This window comes from Ptychodera flava, chromosome 4, assembly GCF_041260155.1.
Source record: "Ptychodera flava strain L36383 chromosome 4, AS_Pfla_20210202, whole genome shotgun sequence".
NCBI lineage: Eukaryota > Metazoa > Hemichordata > Enteropneusta > Ptychoderidae > Ptychodera > Ptychodera flava.
Genome location: NC_091931.1, coordinates 31,950,274 through 31,970,997, shown reverse-complemented (window position 1 = coordinate 31,970,997; position 20,724 = coordinate 31,950,274). Strand labels below are relative to the sequence as shown.

Here is a 20,724-nt window from a genome sequence, read left to right as displayed (position 1 = left end):
ATACCACACTGGCAATGCCAGGCATTTGTGTGAAAAATCATACATGTAGGCCTACATACGCACAAAAGGCCTTTGCAGAGAGAGGAGAAGGGATTCGAGCAGTTAGGATGTATTCACAAAAAATAGTGGGGGGAGCTGGAGGAATTCAGGGGATTCGAAAATTCTTGGGCTAATAGACGGGGGGGGGGGCCTTGAAAGTCTTGCTCTGCCTATAGGGCGGGGACATGAAAATATTTTGGTTCCCAACATTTTGATGTCATCCAATGGTTCTAGTGTTAGTAATAATTTAACAAAACTATACCCATTTTGTCGCATTTTATGACTTTTACCTCGGAAAAAATCTTAAAATATTTGAATGCCATTAAATTTTCATAAGGAAAACATCAAGTAGGCCTTGAAACGGGGCAGAAACCGTAACTGCTGTTTCAATATTACTATACAATGTATCAAATACAGTTTCTCGCTGTCTGCCTACAGCATGCTTCATTTTGTCGACAAAGCCTGTATATGTAAAAACTATTTGTGGTAATTGAATAAGAATCCAGACTGAAAGTCATTTGTCAATGATACAAATGCATGGTACACGGCTACAGGCTGTGTTAATGAATTCTAGATCTGGACAGTTCAACATGCTGTGGGGAGTAGAACAAGAACGCTGTTGTATAAACTGAACAAAAATATTGTCAAAATTATCAAAGTTAATACAGCTATTGCCCTGCTACTGCCGGTCAGTGTCAGTGTCACTGCATACCCTGACAGTTACGGAGATAGCTCTTACGCTGATATCGTTGAAGAGTTTGTGTCATATGACGCTCATGACAGAGAAACAGGTGAAACATACTTGTACACAAAATCAGGCCAGACAACAACACATGAAAGACCAGGAGACTTGGCGCGCAGTTATCAATAAATAGGCCTAATGGCCGAAAGGGATAATAGGCGTACCAGTCTTCACAAATTAGTGTTGACTATGGTACGCAAAAGGAGTGCATCTTCTCGAATGCAAAATGGCAGTTTACTTTATTCCTATATGGCTTCCTGTATTTGTCATTTTACAATGTGAAAAAAGATGTGAATGATCATTAGGTTTGTTAAACTTGAGATTTTTTTAAAACATTGTATTCTGTATCAACATCGTTTTTTTAGTTATTTTTTTTTAATCATGTTGAAATGATTTAAATACACAGCTTTGATACATAGCATGGATATGCAGCAGTCTTGTGGTATATTGACATTTCCGGTGTATATAAAATGCAACATAACTCATATGTAGATTGTGTTGATAGGCTGAATACTGAATATTACATCATGATAAGATGTGAAAAAAAGAGATTGGAGGTAATAAAAATCAAAAATACCGAAAAGTATGGCAAGCAAAGTGTTGCAAAATTTATGATAATTGTATGTTCTAAGTGTTGATGTTTGTTTTCTAAAATTTCATGTCTATGTTCTAAAATTTTATGTTTATGTTCATAAAACCACGCTTGTATTCTAAAATCTCATGTTTTTTTATCTAAAAATTTATTTTTATGTTCATAAAACCATTCTCATGTAAACATAAAAAGAATCAAAATTTTATGTTTGAATATTGTTTGCTTAAGGATTAACGATCAGAAAAATTGTTACTATTGATATACTTTTGAATTAGGGATTTTTAAAATCATAATAATAAAAATGAATGTTTTGCACCTCTACCTGCCCGGTGTCGCACACCATACGAGATACTACTTATATTGTTTGACATGCTGAAAGATACTGAATGAATGGGTGACCATGCATATATTCGACCCCGGTTTTAGACACGATACATGAAACTATCGCTAAAATGAATTAATGATCATGACCATTAATTTATTTTCGCGATGGTTTCGGTTAATTTGTCTAAAACCGGGGTCGAATATATGCATGGTCACCCATTCATTCAGTATCTATCAACATGTCAAACAATATATGTAAGCTTAGGCCGCGTTCAAACAACATGGTGAGGGGGAGGGGCTGGATGAATTCAGGGGGGATTCGAACATTTTTGGAGTAGTGAAGGGGCACTTAAAAGTTTTGCTCTGCCTATAGGGGACCTGAAAATATTTTGACTACCAATATAATACTAAGCAAAATAATACAAAAATGCCTAACAATCATCAACACGTCCCTGTGTAGCCAAAACACTTCAAAACTTTAGATAAAAGTGGAGACAATTATTGAGATCAGTAAACTTGCAAAAAAGCTAAAAACGCCCAGGTACCCAAATCAAGCCGTCGTCGAGCATTTAAAATTTTAATTTTAATTGTTCCTTAATTTTCATACAGCGGAAAATACCTGAAAACACACACATTTCTTATAATCATTTAGCAATATGGAAAGAAAAGTTTTACCAATATTGCTAGTTCCTGACCTTACAACAATCAGAAAATGACAGCAATGGTTCAAATTTTTTACTTGTTTATTTACATGCAGAACGCTTATGGCTGTCAACATTCATAAAACCAAACGCAATTTATGGTAAATATGAAAGCGACTACCGATATATTAATATGATGTGTAATATCACAACATTATGGGCAAATAAACGGGAATATTATCCAGACATAAATGTTTCAACAGATTAATAAAGAGAAGAAACTATACATGATAGCTCTGAAAGGCTGAAGTGACCAACTTCGATTGAATGATAATACTGGCCTTTCGTTTATAAGGCTTACTTTATGGGATAGAAAGAATTATAGGGCTTACTTTATGGGATAGAAAGAAATATTCATTTATATATTTTTGGTATTCTCTCAAAATATGTGCCCCCCACAATATTTTTTGGGTTAAGTCAGTATATAATTAACGATCTATTTCTGGTTAACTAAATATGTATTAAACCTTCCATGTAATAAAGTCCCCTAAGGAGAATGCATTGGAATTGTTACATATTGGGTTAACCCAATATTTGGTTAACCCAATATGTAATAAAGTCTCCATAGAGAATGCATGGAAGTTTTATTACATATATTGGGTTAACCCAAGTATAGGATAAAGTCCCCATTGAGAATGCATGGAAGGTTTATTATATATTGGGTTAACCCAATATGTAATAAAGTCCCCATAGAGAATGCATGGAAATTTTATTACATATTGGGTTAACCCAATATGTAATAAAGTCCCCATAGAGAATGCATGGAAATTTTATTACATATTGGGTTAACCCAATATGTAATAAAGTCCCCATAGAGAATGCATGGAAGTTTTATTACATATTGGGTTAACCCAATATGTAATAAAGTCCCCATAGAGAATGCATGGAAGGTTTATTACATATTGGGTTAACCCAATAGTATGTAATAAAGTCCCCATGCAGAATGCATGGAAGTTTTATTACATTTATTACATTACGATTTCCTAATTACATTTCATGAAGAAAAACTACATTGCATTAGACTTGAAGTGATCACCGTGCATGATACGATGACAAAGTGTTTACGTAAAACACCACAGACTGGCGGATGACTGGCCATTGGATTTTTTATCGATGGAATGAAACCGAGTTTACTTGGTTCACAATAAAGTTTTGAAGTTGAACTAACAGTTGCAAATGTTACAGCTTTTCAAATGATATATAAAAATTAAACTCAACAAATAAAATGGAAATATAAAAGCTGGCATTTATATTATTGCCACTAGTACTCTATGTTCATTGGTTATTCTATGTTCTGCAGAACGTTTCATTTAGTCGTATTGTACTCATTGTTTGCAGACAAATTTGTAAGCTTTCGCGAGCCAAAATTATTGTAGTCGTCTCAGGTGCAAAACAGCCAGTGTATCTTCAGTATATCAACTTCACGGTCTCAATCGATTCCATAGTACTGCATTAATTAATGTTATGTACTTTGAAAACATAGTCCATTGCTATGTCACAAGCACTTGAAGGTTGAGAATTTAATTTGAAGATAATGAAGAAATGTCCCGTGGATTGGACGTTGAAGTGATTTTGTATGCAAATGTACGTATTGGGCTAAATGTTATTACGTATTGGGCTAGGATTATACATTGGTTAGAATTTTATTACCTGTTCGTTTTGTAGTACAAATTGGATCAAATATTATTACTTATTGGGTGAAATGTTCTTACATATTGGGTAAGTATTACATATTGGGTAAAAAAAACTCAAAAAAATCTTTGAAATATTATCAAATTTTAGAAATGCTGCAGGTTGTGAAGGGGCGTTATCATGGTTGCTATGCATATTTCAGTCTTATTTTGGTCAGTATTATATCCCAAATTCATTTTTTATTACATATAGGGTTAAGTGTTATTACATATTGGGTTAGTATTACATATTGGGTTAAGTTTTATTACATATTGGGTTAGTATTACATATTGGGTTAAGTGTTATTACATATTGGGTTAGTATTACATATTGGGTTAAGTGTTATTACATATTGGGTTAGTATTACATATTGGGTTAAGTTTTATTTGATATTGGGTTAGTATTACATATTGGGTTAAGTGTTGTTAAATATTGGGTTAGTATTACATATAGGGTTAAGTGTTATTGCATATTGGGTTAGTATTACATATTGGGTTAAGTTTTATTACATATTGGGTTAGTATTACATATTGGGTTAAGTTTTATTACATATTGGGTTAATTATTACATATTGGGGTGATACAACTGTACTCATTTTTTCACAATTTGGTAAAACGTAACCAGGAATACTAAATTTTCATACTCTCTCATGATTGTCATTTTGTGTGCTTTTCAGCTGGTGACATTGACCTGGCCAGAGTTGGATAAACTCATGTCGGCTTAGATTGAAAAATCCAAAAAGTCCCCCGACTCATTTAAAAATGAATCAATTTAAGAACTTGCCCTAGGTATATGGCTCTACAACCTGCTGATAAGAGGTAGTGTTGAACATCTGCATGCAGAACGACACATTACATGTTCATTTTTACTCTGCGTGCATTCCCTATAAATATGCGGCTATATGGTAATTGGGGGGGGGGGCTTTAAAATTTTTGAGGGTATTGAGGGGGGACCTGAAAAAAAAAGATTTCAATCGCGATTCCCCCAGCCCCTTCACCATTTTTTTGAACGTGGCCTTCGTATCTTGCATCAAACAAAATTCATGAAAAATGGCCGACTTTGTCCCTTTAACACAAAATTAAAACTGTGAACGGTAAAAATGTGTGAATAAATGGAATTTTATATTTTTTACCAATTTGCCACTATGACAACCTCAGTTTTAGAGATTAAAAGTTTTATTTGATGGAATATTTCAACCTTCCAGTATTGTCAATTCTGTAAAACTTATAAGTAGCATCTATGTTACGTATATATGTCTGGCACTTTTTATAATTTTTGTTTTCGGTAGGTCAACCAGCTCAGTTTTTCACTATTTGGCACAGTGCAGCCAGGTATTCGCAATTTGCACACTCTCTCATGATCGTCGTCATTTTGGGCGTTCTCCGGTGCGTGCCATTGACCCGGCCAGATCACAGGAAAAAAAGTAATCAGTCCCCTTGGGCGGGGAGGGAGGGGTTTTTTGTGCAACGGTTTACCTTATTTGATTTTATTAATTTAGACTGTGATATTTCGAATAAAGAGCTAAACTCAAAACCGTCTGACTGCTTTCTTTATTACTACGAGTAATTTTATCAATTTTGACTGTGGTATTTCAATAAAGATTTCGACTCCACATTGTCTGACTGATTTATTTATTACCGACAAGTTCTTATCTCTTCTCAACTTGTGTATACATCAACTGTAATTGCTCCGAAAACATTGCTAACTTGCTAATCCGCTGTTCATATCAGCGGATTAATTGATTGAGTCAAAACCACAGCTGTCCCACACCAGTAAAATAAGGAACTACGTGTGTGACGGCTGTGGTGTTGACTTAATCAATTAATCCGCTGATACGGACAGCGGATTAGCAAGTTGGCAATGTTTTCGGAGCAATTACAGTAGTGTATACACAAGTTGGAGAGGAGATAAGGACTTGTCGGTAATATATACTACGTTCAGACAGGAAAAAAAATGAAACGTTTCTGTGACACTATTTGTGATTTGCAAACAAAGGGATTAATAGTTTGAGTCCGCTTGTGTCCAAACGCGCAAAATTAAGTCTTTGTTTTTGTGTTTAAGCCGGCTTAATACGCCCTCTCAATTCAAAAGATATGACAAAGCATGCCGCATTGTAACAAGATGGCTTACACGAACGATGTCGTACCATGGAGACATATTGTCTGTTCCATTCGGTACTAAGTTGAAGGGCCCAATTCTACTTGAACTTTGAGTTCCTTGAGGTCGGTTGAAGTCCCTAATCACGATGTAATCATAGTCAAATCATTAATCTTTCTAACTGTGATTATCAGCACATACAGGTATTTAGCAGTTGTCGGTTATGTAATGCACATTTTTCTTATACATTTTCGATCAAACTACTGTTGTATTACAATATATATCCTAGGCAGCTGAAAGAGAAGCACATGTCAGAAACTTGGCAAATTTACTAGTATTCGATTTTCATAAAGCTGGAACACAATGTCAGTGTCTGAAAAAAATATGACGTTGTCTTGAGAGCGTATTTTGCTGATATTTGTTCAGTAAATATACTAGCTGATTGTGTGGCATGCACACCCATTATCATAAACAAAATTCATGCAACATGTCTTCCTCTGACAGCAAACATTCATCCGAATGGAATAGAGGGAAAGCTACTCCACATATTTTTCATATGTTAGTTGTTTAAGTTTTGTGTATTTTGTGTATTTTGCAAGTGTATTTATGGTTTTGCTGTTTTGTGCATGGAACTAATTAGCAATGGCGAGACACATCAGCTGTGAGGGAGACGTCATTATCTACGGCCTGGGGGTCAAACGAATCTGAGGGGGAGGCCACTCAAAAAAATGAAAGCTAAAAGGGAGTTGCTCAAAATGTGGAGAGGAAGAAGGAGAGGGTACTCAATTTTTGGGAAATGTACTAAAGCATTTAATGCAGCTATGAAATGATACAGAAATTATAGAAGGAAAGACTACAAAACATTATGAAGTGGCACAATTTTAAAAAACATTCTATCATTTGATTATGATGTATGCATGCAAAAGTATATTGACTATCATTACTAAATGAGTAATTTTTCAGTATTTCCTGATAAAAATTGGTATACTTGCCTAATCAAGCATGGGAAACATCTACTCTCCATTCTATAGGGCACTGGATATTTATGAGAATATGTGAAGAAAGCTAATTCTAAGTCAGAAACAGGAAACCCCCAAACTGAAGAAACTGACCAATCCCTCATGAACGGCATCTTGTATTTGAATGAGATAATTGGGGCCCCCAATCTGATTAAAATCAGATGTAGAGTACGGCGACGTCTCTGTACTTGCGCGGTTTTCTCTTGCTGTCGCCTCTCACTACTAGTGAGAGCATAGGGGAAAGAATCAGTTCCCTGGGGTGGGGAGGGAGGGTTTTTGTGCAATGGTTTACCTTATTTGATTTTATTAATTTTGACTGTGATATTTCAAATAAAGAGTTCAACTCCACACCGTCTGACTGTTTTCTTTATTGCTACAAGTAATTTTATTAATTTTGACTGTAATATTTCAAATAAAGATTTCAACTCCACACCGTCTGACAGCTTTATATATTACCGACAAGTCCTTATCTCCTCTCCAACTTGTGTAAACGCCACTGTAATTGCTCCGAAAACATTGCCAACTTGCTAATCCGCTGTCCGTATCAGCGGATTAAGTGATTGAGTCAACACCACAGCCGTCCCACACGCATTAAAATAATACTTATTTTACTACGTGTGTGACGGCTGTGGTGTTGACTCAATCACTTAATCCGCTGATACGGACAGCGGATTAGCAAGTTGGCAATGTTTTCGGAGCAATTACAGTGGTGTATACACAAGTTGGAGAGGAGATAAGGACTTGTCGGTAATATATAAAGCTGTCAGACGGTGCGGAGTTGAACTCTTTATTTGAAATATCACAGTCAAAATTAATAAAATCAAATAAGGTAAACCGTTGCACAAAAAATCTCCTCCCCCACCCCAGAGTCCTTTCATCTGTTCCCTATGGTGAGAGGCGACAGCAAGAGAAAACCGCGCAAGTACAGAGACGTCGCCGTACTCTACATCTGATTTGAATGAGATAAGTGGGGCCCCTTAACTTGTTGATGCCACATACAGGATTTTTGCCATGATCAATCTTGCTTGGTGGTTTTTCCTGGTTTCTATGTTAGATTGGAACTAGATTTTGCCCTGTGTGCCTATTGTGCTTGTTTCAGGGGGTTTACTTCTTGAAATGGGTGGTTTATGCTAGTTTATGCTGGTTTACTTGGTTTTTAGATAGTTTCGAGGTCGTTTAGCTGGTTTCAAAGTTTACAAAATGCCATTAAACTATCACACTATCTCTTATTTGCTTCTCGTACGATCTGAGTCGATGACCTTCACACGCCCTGGCCACGTGAAGGACGCTTCAAGATAAAATCTCTACAAGGAGGGGCGTTACATTTTGATCATATAGACTGGGTGGGTCAAATTTTTTTTGAGGGTATTAAGGGGGATCTGAAAAAAAATTCATTGGCGATTAATCCTCCAGCCCCTCACTATTCTTTACTATCGGCAGCCTTACAAGTTTGGACATTCGTGTACTTTGCTGTACATGTATGCACATGCGTAAAATGATTAACATATGCAAATTTTGCGACATTGAGCACAGTGCAGGTTGTCGTGTTTCCTGAACTTGGGGTATTTGTCTTAGCTCGAGGGCGTGCTGTTATACCCGCTGCATGCTGATGGAGTGTACGCGTAAGTGAATTTTGCGATCATTTCTCAGGGGGAGGGGAGGGGGAGCATACATTTCGTGACATTAACATGATGAATGAGACCATGGATGTATACAAAAATAGTTTTGTACATCCATGGTGAGACCACTACTACAAAAGCTTTCAGGGTAAGCAGCTGAAAGGGTCACTTCGGAAATCGTGGACCAAACTCACAGAAGATCAATTTTGACGTGAAGAGGATAGCTGGTATGAATCTAGATCACAGTCACATGTGGTCTATTCCGCTCTGGTCTATGTAGCCCTGCGTACATGTGGTGGAGGCCGTATAACGCCGGGAACACAGACCTGTACGCAGGGCTGTGCTCTATGCGCCCCATAGACGTGTGAACATATGCCTCTTCTTCTCAGGCATATGTACACGCGTCTATGGGGCGCATAGACGCAGAGGGGAATAGACCACAGATGGCTGTTATCTAGAGATATAGTGGAAGCCATCGATGCCATCGAAATCTTTCTCCGAACGGCGATAGCCATTTTGTTTCCGAACTTCGACTAAGTCAGAGATACAGTTGTGTTGGTAGTGGCCTTGAAGTGGCTGCCTCTGCCGACTGTGACAGCTTATTTTTACAACGCACAGGTCACAGATCGTGACCGGTCAGATTATACATTTCTGTATAATTTCCTTGAAATTCATGAAATCTTCCTTGCCAATAGAGGTCCGCTAAGATTGTGCGTACTAGGGCACGCAATACTGCCATGGTCTCTCTTTCCAGTAGACTGAACTTCAGTCGTGTGCGGGCTCTCCGGCGCACTGCGACCTACCACGATAGGCAAAATACATCGTCGTAAACGACGTGCCTCTTTACGGCAACAGCTCAGCGCTACCCGTTAAGAACCCCTTTACCAACATCATTCTCAATTCCTTCCCTCCTTTTGGGGGTCACTTCAGTCATACTTCCTTCGTTTGGGCTTTGGATTCCATCCTGACCCCCATTTCTCGGGAATTCAACTCCTTTCCAACATTTCGGCCTCTCAGGATGGATTCATCATCAAGGTCATTCAGACCTTGACCCCAAGGTCACCAATGACCTTTGCTTGGTTGCTTGACTGAAGGGGCCCTCTCCCATATATTTTGCTCATATTTTATTGTAGGTTAGTTTGCTACTTCTATTTTGACTGTTTTGTATTGTAAGTTTTGATAGTACTTAGTTTGAGATCTGCGAGGGCACTAGTTCTATGCCCTTTACTGCTTTATATTTGCCGTTTCATTTTGTGCTTTATTCTATACTTTGTCGGTGTTTCCGTTCTTCTTTTTGCAATAAACCCTCCTCTCTTTCCCTCAACTTAGCGGTGGTGTATTCATAAAGTGGAATCTGTGTTTTATCACAGATGTGTTTTGTGATTACACCTAGCTATCTGCCTTCCTTACATCATCATCGTCGTCCCCTTGGCCAATCAGCTCTTCTACCCATGACTGTTATCAATCCTCCTTCCCAGCCAATCAGCCACGTGTGCACACGACACTACATCATCAAGCCTTTGTCTTATCGCTCCCATTCATCCATTCAGCCGCTGGGTTCATGCCATACGACACATACGACACATGAAACCATCGCGAAAATGAATTAATGGTCAAGACCATTAATTCATTTTCGCGATGGTTTCATTTAATTTGTCTAAAACCGGGGTCAAATATATGCATGGTCACCCATTCATTCAGTATCTTTCAACATGTCAAACAATATATGTATTATCTTGCATCAAACAAAGTTCATGAAAAATGGCCGACTTTGTCATTTTCATAAAATTCATTGAAATATAAGAAAATGACCAGTATCTCAACCGGCAAGTATGGATCTCCAACGGTTTTTCAGTTTCATGGTAGTAAAGTAAGACGTAATGCGTACAACTAATGAAACCTAGTGCCAGTCTAACAACATGTGAAGTGTGGAGGATCTGAACAGTAGAGCCATGAAAACATGAAACAAATGCTGTACACAAAATCACACATTCCAATGAATGTATCAGATGTTTGGATGCCGCTGTGAAGTTGTATCATTCAGAAATTGGATTCAGAGCGTATTGGCATGGATATGCCTGATCGGGATTCGATAACCGATCGCCTGGCTATAAATGTGATTTCTCTTCTTCATTCGCTGAATATAATGGTCAGAAACCGAGAGTGAAATGATAAGATGTTGAAAATTGGCTTACATAGAAAGAGTAAAACTATATTCAATTATTACACCTCACTCATTCAGCGTGCACTGCCATTGGTTAAACACGACTCACGTGACATGTAAAAGAACGTAATGATGCCCTCTGCGAATGTGATGATGCCCTCTGTGAACTTGATGATGCCCTCTGCATTTGATATTACATGGATGACGTCATTTTACTTACTGCGCATCCTTTCTGCGCAAAACAAATTGTCGTTCGCTTGTTGTACTTTGCAGTTGGCAACTTATTGCTGCGAAACGTCATGCAGAGCTGTCACCGGCACATTTAGACGTTATTTTGATGCAAGTAAACAGCAAACGAACGAAAATGGCAACAAGGAATGCAATTTCTGTGTTCAGCGACTATGCAAGCAACAAATTTGGATACGCCACCTAGGAGATCGGCAAACTTTAGCGGCAACCCCAGACTCGGCACTGACAACATTTTACGCTGAGGTCCGGACTCAGAAGGCGAACTGTACTGGAAGAAGTCTTTGTGTTTTTGTTTCTTTGCATGTTTGCTTGTTCGGTGTAATAAAAATAATAACACATGAGAGCTTGGGCAATATAACGATTTTTTGCCTGCCCTCGGGCTGGTGGTCATGATCGAAATACTGATGATGCCCTCGCCTACGGCTCGGGCATCATCAGTATTTCGATCATGACCACCATCCCTTGGGCAGGCAATAAATCGTTATATTGCCCTCACTCTCATGTGTTATTATTTAACTATCACACCTAGCATAGTCACCTCATGTTGTTTGGTACGATTTCTATATAAATTATATTTTCAGGACAATGGCCCTTGAAGTCGACTTCCTGATGGATAACGAACATGAGTATTTTAAAAGATATCGAACGAAGAGTAGGTATAGACGACACACATTCATTGAAGAGCAACAGTGGAGATTGAAAAATACCTTCCAGAATTTTGATTTCTGCAAGGGTATTGCTACGTCAGTGCTCTCCATTGGAACATCAGATGGTACGTGGTATGTAAACGAAGAGGGTAGCCATTAGTGAAATTAGGCAAAAGTTAAAATCAGTGGACACGACCATCACATCGCAGAGTATCAGCCACCGGTCAGTTAGGGAGCCGTATGGGTTAGGATAAGTGATAGAGAAAAACAATCTTTCCAGCTTCTATCTAACGGTTTGTGTCCAATGATCTTGACTCATGCATAATATACAAAAAAAATTGTGTTCATTTGAATGATATAACCATTTCCACTCCGTATGTGTTTTATCTCGATCTGTCTACCTGTTTGTCTCTTTGTCAATCGTACTTGTATGTATGTATGTATGTATGTATGTATGTATGTATGTATGCATGCATGCATGCATGAAAATAATATATTTCCTGCATGTATGGACATTGCATTCATGCGTGCGTGCATACATCATACATGAGTGCTTAATGGCCTTATTCTTGCTTTTATTGAAATGTGGTACATTAGGAACAACATCGAAACGTACCGTCGTTGCCTCTGAGTTTGTTTGTTTTATAGTGCTTTGTTTTGTTAATTGTTCAATATTTGTTTAGAGGAAAGTAAAACAGTTTGTATTTTATTAACCTTTTTGTTAGAATACATTTAAATGCATTGAACGCATATTTTTTTTAATATTTAAGATCAAACTTATTCATTTTTTTAATTTACAGGTACTAAGGACATTCCGATCATTGATGCTCTGCTGAGAAGGGTTGAGATTGTCAACTATGTTGTCATAGAGCCCTCTGAGAGTGAGATTAATAAATTCAAAGAATTCGTCTCGTCTAAACAGGACAACGGGGAATGGCAGAATGTAAGATTTACGTTCTATCAAGTGGCGTTACAGACATATCTTAGGAAAGCAATAGAAGCTGGGGAGAAGACGTGCTTTGATATTATTCTTGCTCTGCACTGTGCATACTTTTTCACAGACCCAGGCCAAACCTTCGTAGACCTCTACGAGCTTCTAAAGAACGGAGGAACATTGTTCAACATAATGTGTGCCGGTAGGTGCCTTTTTAAGGGGACAAAGTCGCTCTTTTCTGACCTTTTTGAGATGTCAATACATGGAATTCTTGCGTAAAATCACAAAGATGATGAAGATACATGACTGCAAAAGTGTCAAAATACTTATCATTTGCTAAATGTAAAGAGACGGTTTTGTTGTTGACCTGTAGACAAAACCAGTATTTCAGCATGTTTCGAGAAGAAAATAGCGACTTTTGCCCCGTTGATTATATCACACGTAATCGTACTGGACACGATAAACATACAGAAAAGAAAGGCGATAACCAAACAAAGCCAAAATTCGCAAAGGAGAGAACAAAACAGGATAGAATGCCAGGATGATAAACGCAAACAATTATCAAATAATTTGCTTCATTTTCTTGGTGTGTTTGTGTATTTTTTGCCTCTTAATTAAATAAGCTTAAAAACTTTGAAACTTTCAATCATTCTCTTGACAAATAAAGAATATAAATCATGGGTTACCATGCAAATTTTGGTTCTAGAGAAACGAATAACCTAACATTTACCGATATTTAAAATTCAAAGTGGCCGTCATCCCTGTGTTAACTCAGTGGGGAAAATAACATTTTCGATTTTGGAAAAGCTAGGATGGTGAAACGTTTTCTCAATCCAAGAGCTTTAAAGTGAGCCGGGAGTGGTAAATTAGTAAAGAATTGTAAAAAATTGAGAGTTCTTATATCTGTCTCCTGGCCCAAAACGCATTCAACCTCAAGATAAATTTTTCATTTTCTGAATGTAAAGTTCGAAAATACCCCAACCAGCTAAATGTAAAGAAACAGTTAAGAATAATTTGAAAGTTGGCCTTGGAATTCTCTAACCCTTACAATTGTTCAAATGTGTTTTGGTTTTTAGTGTGTCATTGATCACGAGAAACTGTTAAACGCATTGATTATTTGACCTCTCCTGAGAAAATTACTTATGCATACGAAATATCTAGAGTTTATTAAATACATGACATTTGTCTCCTCTGGACAATTTATATGATCCTTTCTGAGGTTTATTTACGCAATATGTCCCATACTTATTTTTATGATAAACCTCACGCAGACCTTTTTCCACAAAGAATCTGGTCCACTTTCGTCTTTATCTAAGGTGCTTGGGAGAAACTTCTAAAGGAGGTGGAAAGACACGTAGGCCGTCGTGCGGCTCCGTGTTATGGCTCCATAGAGTTACGAGGGATACTGCAGCAGAGAATGCCGGCCTTGAAAATGAAAATCCTCCAGAGAAAGGATGATGTAGAGGTTGACGAATGCTTCAAAGAAGATTCCAAAGACGGCAACGAGATTCTTGATTTCATTCTCCAAATAGTCGACGTCAGGAAGAACGTACCGAAAGACGTCGTCGACGAATTGTTGTTGTACCTGAGAGAGCAGTGTTGCCGTACAGTTGATGGCAAGTTGTACTTTGAATCAGGCGACGAAGATATTGTGATCGTGAAAGAATAGATCCCAATTCCTCAGGCACATAAATATATGCAACAATGTCAAAGTCTTGTCGTCGAGAAAATTTTGTCGTTTCTTGATCTGATTCGAAATTGAAACCTAGTACGATACCAGCTCACGTAGCTGAAAAATCAAATCCCCGACAGCTGTAACCTTTTTATGTATTTTTCATTAGTTTTTGTTGCGTTTATAAAACATTGTCTCGTTATTCTGAAAAAATATACATCCTAAAATTCCCAGTCTTGAACTTGTCAATACTCCCGTTTGTGTGAAAGACCAATTTCAGTGTTGACAACAAAATTTCAGACATTATTGTTTCGTTTAACGATTACATTGCACTGTGTATAGAATGCGTATCATTATTCAACAAAACAAAACAACTCTATCACCTACGATTTATAAGCGATTACTACGTCTGACTTGTCATACTTTAGAGGGCGCTTTTGCCACAGTTGTAGTTTGAAAGTGACGATAGAGATTTAGGATATGAAAGAGTAACGATAAATACGTATACCCGGTAATGATGAATAACAGTTTTTTTTTTGTAAAGCAAATAAAGTTGATATGACATTGATTGATTGATTGATTGATTGATTGAATGATTGATTGATTGATATGAAAAACAATTGCAGACATATCAAAACGGTTCTGAAGGCACAGTCATGGAAAGGAATTGTCCGTTTGAATTAAAGAAGCAGTTAAACTAGCAACAAATAATAGATACCAGTCAGAATATTTGACGTTTACAAAATGATGTGGCGAAACACAGACTACGAAAACGCTCGGGGATTGTCACCCCTGTTTTCCAGAACATTTTCAACACTAAAAAAATCAAGTGGACCCTTTTTTCAGTGAAAAGAAGGATAGCCAACTCGCAGTTTTCCAACTGAAGTTGGTCCCCCATGATTTTGCAGTCACTTATACTGGCAATCCTTCAGGATTAATTGTATCTCAAACCTGTCAGCACTTTGAACTTCCAACAACCTGTTTATCATTACTAATCGCGTTTAATATTCGTCGTCAGACTTTTGCACTTCCACATTTACTCTGGGGAGGACGTTTTAGGTAACAAGTATTGAGTTAAGTTGGCCATCCTTTGATCTTGTATAGACCCGGCAAGTCAACGTTAACGCAAGCGTAAAACTGAGTACAACTTTACGCTTAGTGCTGTTTCATGAATCACCTCAAATGAAGGGTCAACTAGAATGCGCGCATGCGCTCCGGGTAACTACAAAACCGGAAGCATCACCGTACGCGTGTCAAGGTAAGGTAGTTGCTGGAATAAGGTGATTTCACGAAACAGTACATGTACAATTACTAGTAAAAGTTGCACTTAACTTTACGCTTGCGATTTTGTCAAGTATGTTAACGTTGACTTTGTCTCAGTAGCGGTTATGGGGACGAGATCAAGTTGGCTTCTCGTACGAGAAGCCAACTTTCAGTTACTATTTACAACCGCGCGATTCCGTACCCAAATCCAAAGTTTGCGGGTTGTTATGTCTCTGAGCCTGCATAAATTGCTAGCAGCTTCAAATGTTACATATTCGAGTGGTGCTATCTTTGTCTTGGAGGATTATATGAACATCAGCAAATATGGCCATATGTGGCAGTATTGCTATAGACGTCAATGTATGGCAGCGTAGACTTAGGACCAACATTTACAATTGCAGTGGATTTACAACTATGAACTTTGCACTCCAGAGCTGTGTGCATGAATTTTCGTTTTGTCGCGGGACAAACATTGCACACTGCAAATGTTGTCTAATGTCACTGATCGCATTTTCTCCGATTTATTGTCTGATATATTCTATATATGTCTGCCTAGCCATATATATTTATATATTAGAGAGAGAGAGAGAGAGAGAGAGAGAGAGAGAGAGAGAGAGAGAGAGACCTCCAATTCGTGTTGACATGTGTGGAAACACACACACAGAGGAACTTTTTCATTTCCACCCTCCATGTTAACTTGTTCACACAGCCATGAGCTTTTTAATTATACCCTAGCAATCCTTGGTCGGTTGGTTAAGTTGTCCTAAGCGTATCCTCTGTTTGTTTGAAAATATCAACCACAGCAAACTTTACACCAGTTTGCCTTGAGACCTTCAGAACCGTATCACTCAAGGTTTATAGGTTATCAAGACTGCGATATTTGCTTGCTCTACTACAATAGGTCTTTCCACCATTTCACAAAGTAGCCGACATCCCGTACGGCGTCCAATATCGCAAGCACCCCCGTTGCCATGGAGTCAGATAAATCCAACGAAGAGTTACTGGACAGTTGGCCATCGTACGAGGAGTCGTTAGAAGAATGGCGCAAGCGCAGTGAAGAGACACGAGGGTTTTCAGCGTGGATACAGAATGACTTTACCACGGATGTGCTGAAGAAAATAGCTCTACGTGCGAACGGGGATGGACTTCGTCACCTTGATGTTGGGTCCGGCGACGGTAGGTGAAGACAGACAATTCGCTTTGCAAAGAAATTTGGAAATCGCAAAAATAAGTAATTTGTAGTCTTCGTTGATATTTAGGTCAACACTCGGAATCGTTGTATTTATTCGACAAGAACAGAATTAGTGGGGCATATATACATGTAATTTGCTGGAAAATGACTTAATTGAATAGCTTCCCACCCATCTTGCAGACTTAAAATACGAAATTGTTAACATCTTCTTTTGAAATGCATGAAATAACCTTAACTCAACCTTGCCTATATATTAGAAAACGAATGTGAAGCTGAAAAAGATGACATTTGCCACCACTAAAGCAATAAACTGTCGTAGATGAAATCTGGGGAAATATCCCTTCGTTTGGAGAAAAATAACAAATATACTAATGGGTACAATAACATTCATCTCTGTTTCGAACCCTGCTGGTTGATATTATTAAATTCATTTACAGAAAATTTCAAAAAACTCCTGAGACATGTTTCCTATTTTAACTTGCAAAAGGCAAAGCATGTTGCGAGTTACTGGAAGTTACTTTGGAACAGCATCCCAAGATTGTGTGCAGAAGCGTGGAGCCTATGGCTGGAGAACAGCAAAAGTTCAAGGACTTGGTGAAAGAGAGGGACCTTGACGGTATCTCATTTGAATGGATGGAGCAAAGAACGGAAGATTACGAGGTAAGTTGGAATGCTGCGAGACGTGCTTAGGTCATATATATATATTCGAACTCTCCAACTTTTTCAATTTTTTTATCTACCACTTGTTGGGGTTCATTTTAAAGCTCTTGGTGTAAGAAAACTTTTCACCGTCTTAGTTTTTCGAAAATCGAAAATTTTATTTTTCTCAATAGAGTTAACACAGGGATGGCGGCCATTTTGAATTTCAGATATCGGTAGATCTTCGGTTTGTTTCTCTAGTACCAAAATTTGCTCGATAATCTCCAATTTTATTCGTGACTTGGAAAGAGCTTGAGGATAGTTGAAAGATTTTTAAGGAAAATTCGTACAAAAGTTTAAATCTTTCGTTTCCGAAATAAATGAACGTGCGAAGGTAAGGTAGTATGCGCCTCGTATGCCTAATTACTTGCTCTCTGCCATGCATTGTTTGGGGGTGTTATCAAAGCGGTTTTGATTTCAGAATCGACCGAATGTAGCCGCCGACAAGAAATTTCATCTGGTTACATTGCTGCAAATGATAATAGTCGTCGATGACATTGAAAAGACCATTATGCATTACCATGACAACGAGATGGAGAAAGGGTCGATCATGGTCATCACATTGGTAGCAGGTAAGGTCGACAGAAATCCATATGCTGATAACATAGAAATGCGCAGAGTTAGGCCCTATTTGGCCTGGTAATACTCCCCACCTACAGCATCGGTACTGTAGTCAGCGTATCGGTCTTGTACCATGTGTTCCATGGTTAATACCATATATACTGTCTTCATACATTGGATTCATGTGTGATTGGCATCAATTTCATGATGTATTTAGATTCTTAGAACAATTCATCGGCGTACCCGATTACGTAATAACTTTTATAGCGGTTTGTAGACAAGAAGGCAAATGTTGACTTTTTCACTATTTTTATTTGGAATATCATTACATATGAATGCCGCTCTGTGTGTGTGTTTCTCTCTCTCTCTCTCTCTCTCTCTCTCTCTCTCTCTCTCTCTCTCTCTCTCTCTCTCTCTCTCTCTCTCTCTCTCTCTCTCTCTCTCTCAATAACAACAACAAACATTAACTAATGCAAGAATCCGCCGGAAACACCATTTTTATATATAAAGTAATACTTTGTTTTCTTAAATTTCTTGGTTCTTATTAGATGAGTCGCCAGCACGTCTCTGCGAACCCATCGTTGGCGAATTGCAAAAAGTAAAGCTGAAGTCTTCAGGTGATGTGCGCCAGGTGTTGGAAAGAAATCACCTCAACTATACACAAAAGTTTATCCCTTACCGCGTCGATGTGACCAACTGTTTTGACGATTCCAGTCGACAGGGGGAGCTGTTGCTCGAAATGATCACTATCGTGCCCGAGTTTGGAAAAAGGGCTGGCAGTGACGTCAGGAAGAAAGTGCTTGATGTTTTGGAATCTCGTTCAAAGACAGAAAATGACAAGATATACGCAACATTTGGATTTGATACGTACATTATTCACAAATCGTAAACTTGACGTGCTAAAAATTACCGATGGGGTACCTGTAAGGATAATATCATTTTTACTTTCGAAATTACTATGTAACCACGTATCAGAGATGTTATAAGGATTGGTTTTACATATTTATAGTTTACCAGTTGAAAAGGAAATGTTCTGGTATGCTTCAGGTCCTATGGTTTTTGCCAGTAAAATTGCTTGAAACAACAGTTAAGCCGACAACGAATTGGAACGTTACAGGAATGTTACGAATGTTTACAACTTTGTACGGGCAGGCCAATACTATTTGGAAGAATAGTGATGTGAGTTAAATTATCAACAATTCTTGTAATCGTCAGAGTAAAATGTTATTCAGATTTGCTATTCGGATATAACGAAAGGTGGTAAATTAACCAACAAAGAAAAGAAATGCGAGGGCTTATGATTGTTCTTTCATAGATGTGTTTCCTACAAAACGCCAGTACAAGTTCACGTCGACCACACGCCAATGTTTGGCGACATAGGTTTCCAAGCCCAACTGTACTTTCCCTGCAATCTCAAGTTGATTCATACAGTTCAATTTAAAACAACAAAAAGTCGTTTTCAGTCTTTCAGCTTTTATCGCTATCATCATAGAATGTTTAACATCTATATACCATTTTCACAACTCCACCAAGGGACATTGCCTAGCGGTCAACTGAACGAAAATATTCTCGTTACTTTGAAAAAAATATATACATCTTAAAATTCCCTGTCTTGAACTTGTCAATACTCCTGTTTGTGTGAAAAGACCAATATCAGTGTTGACAACAAAATTTCAGACATTATTGTTTCGTTAACGATTACATTGCACTGTGTATAGAATGCGTATTGTTATTCAACAAACAAAACAACTCTATCGCCTACGATGTATGAGGGGTACACGTCTGACCTCAGATCGAAGGTTACACTTGTCATGCTTTAGAGGGCGCTTTTCCACAGACTATAGGTGGCGAGTTGTAGTTTGTAATTAAACAGGTAATTATTTGGGGTTTTTCAGACAAGTTGCATTGTAATTTTAATGCATTCACAGTTATGTAGATGTGTTTTGTTTGCGACTATGTTGAAATAAATTTATCTTTTTCAAAAAAAAAGTTGTAGTTTGAAAGTGACGATGAAGATTTGAGATTATGAAAGAGTAACAATAAATACTCGGACCAAGTAACGACGAAGTTCTTTTTTTTTAAAGCAACTAAAATTGATAGGACATTCATCGATTGATTGGTTGGTTGATATGATAAACAATTGCAGACATCTGGAAAACGGTACTAAACTGAAAGCATAGTCTTGTCATGGAAAGGAACGGTCCGTTTGAGTTAAAGAAAGAAGCAGTTAAACTAGCAACAAATAATATCATCTAATATATATTATTATACACCTACGTCTGTAACCTATGGAGTTTCGTCGTACAGTAAGTTTCGGTATCAGAGGACGCGGAGTCCAATAACTTTGACGCGGAGTACAATAACTTTAGGTGTTATTGGACGCTATTTGACCTTTGACCTCAAAACACCTTTACGTCAACGCGAGGAAAAAGAAGAGAATATTTTACATTTTTACAACAACAAATACTTCTTAACATTCAGTACTTCACAAAGCAAATCATTGTTAGTCCAAAACCGGGGAATTTAAGTGAAATTATGC

At 37.8% G+C, this 20,724-nt stretch overlaps 2 protein-coding genes across 6 annotated transcripts; both read left to right on the top strand.

The window, feature by feature from the left end:
* Window positions 1-8,649: 8,649 nt before the first annotated feature.
* LOC139131506 (histamine N-methyltransferase-like) lies at window positions 8,650-15,038 on the top strand. Of its 3 annotated transcripts, none has more exons than XM_070697592.1 (4): window positions 8,650-8,807; window positions 11,799-11,989; window positions 12,665-13,000; window positions 14,115-15,038. In XM_070697592.1, the coding sequence occupies exons 2-4, from the start codon at window positions 11,803-11,805 to the stop codon at window positions 14,465-14,467; spliced, it is 876 nt and encodes a 291-aa protein (XP_070553693.1). In that variant the 5' UTR covers window positions 8,650-8,807; window positions 11,799-11,802; the 3' UTR covers window positions 14,468-15,038. The 3 variants fall into 3 exon arrangements, with proteins under 3 accessions (XP_070553693.1, XP_070553694.1, XP_070553695.1); XM_070697593.1 differs by lacking the exon at window positions 8,650-8,807 and adding an exon at window positions 8,916-9,031; XM_070697594.1 differs by lacking the exon at window positions 8,650-8,807 and having other exon boundaries at window positions 11,860-11,996.
* Window positions 15,039-15,632: 594 nt separating this feature from the next.
* LOC139131505 (histamine N-methyltransferase-like) lies at window positions 15,633-20,174 on the top strand. Of its 3 annotated transcripts, none has more exons than XM_070697590.1 (5): window positions 15,633-15,728; window positions 16,635-16,909; window positions 17,413-17,585; window positions 18,046-18,196; window positions 18,734-20,174. In XM_070697590.1, the coding sequence occupies exons 2-5, from the start codon at window positions 16,705-16,707 to the stop codon at window positions 19,072-19,074; spliced, it is 870 nt and encodes a 289-aa protein (XP_070553691.1). In that variant the 5' UTR covers window positions 15,633-15,728; window positions 16,635-16,704; the 3' UTR covers window positions 19,075-20,174. The 3 variants fall into 3 exon arrangements, with proteins under 3 accessions (XP_070553691.1, XP_070553690.1, XP_070553692.1); XM_070697589.1 differs by having other exon boundaries at window positions 15,727-15,784; XM_070697591.1 differs by lacking the exon at window positions 15,633-15,728 and adding an exon at window positions 15,736-15,824.
* Window positions 20,175-20,724: the final 550 nt, after the last annotated feature.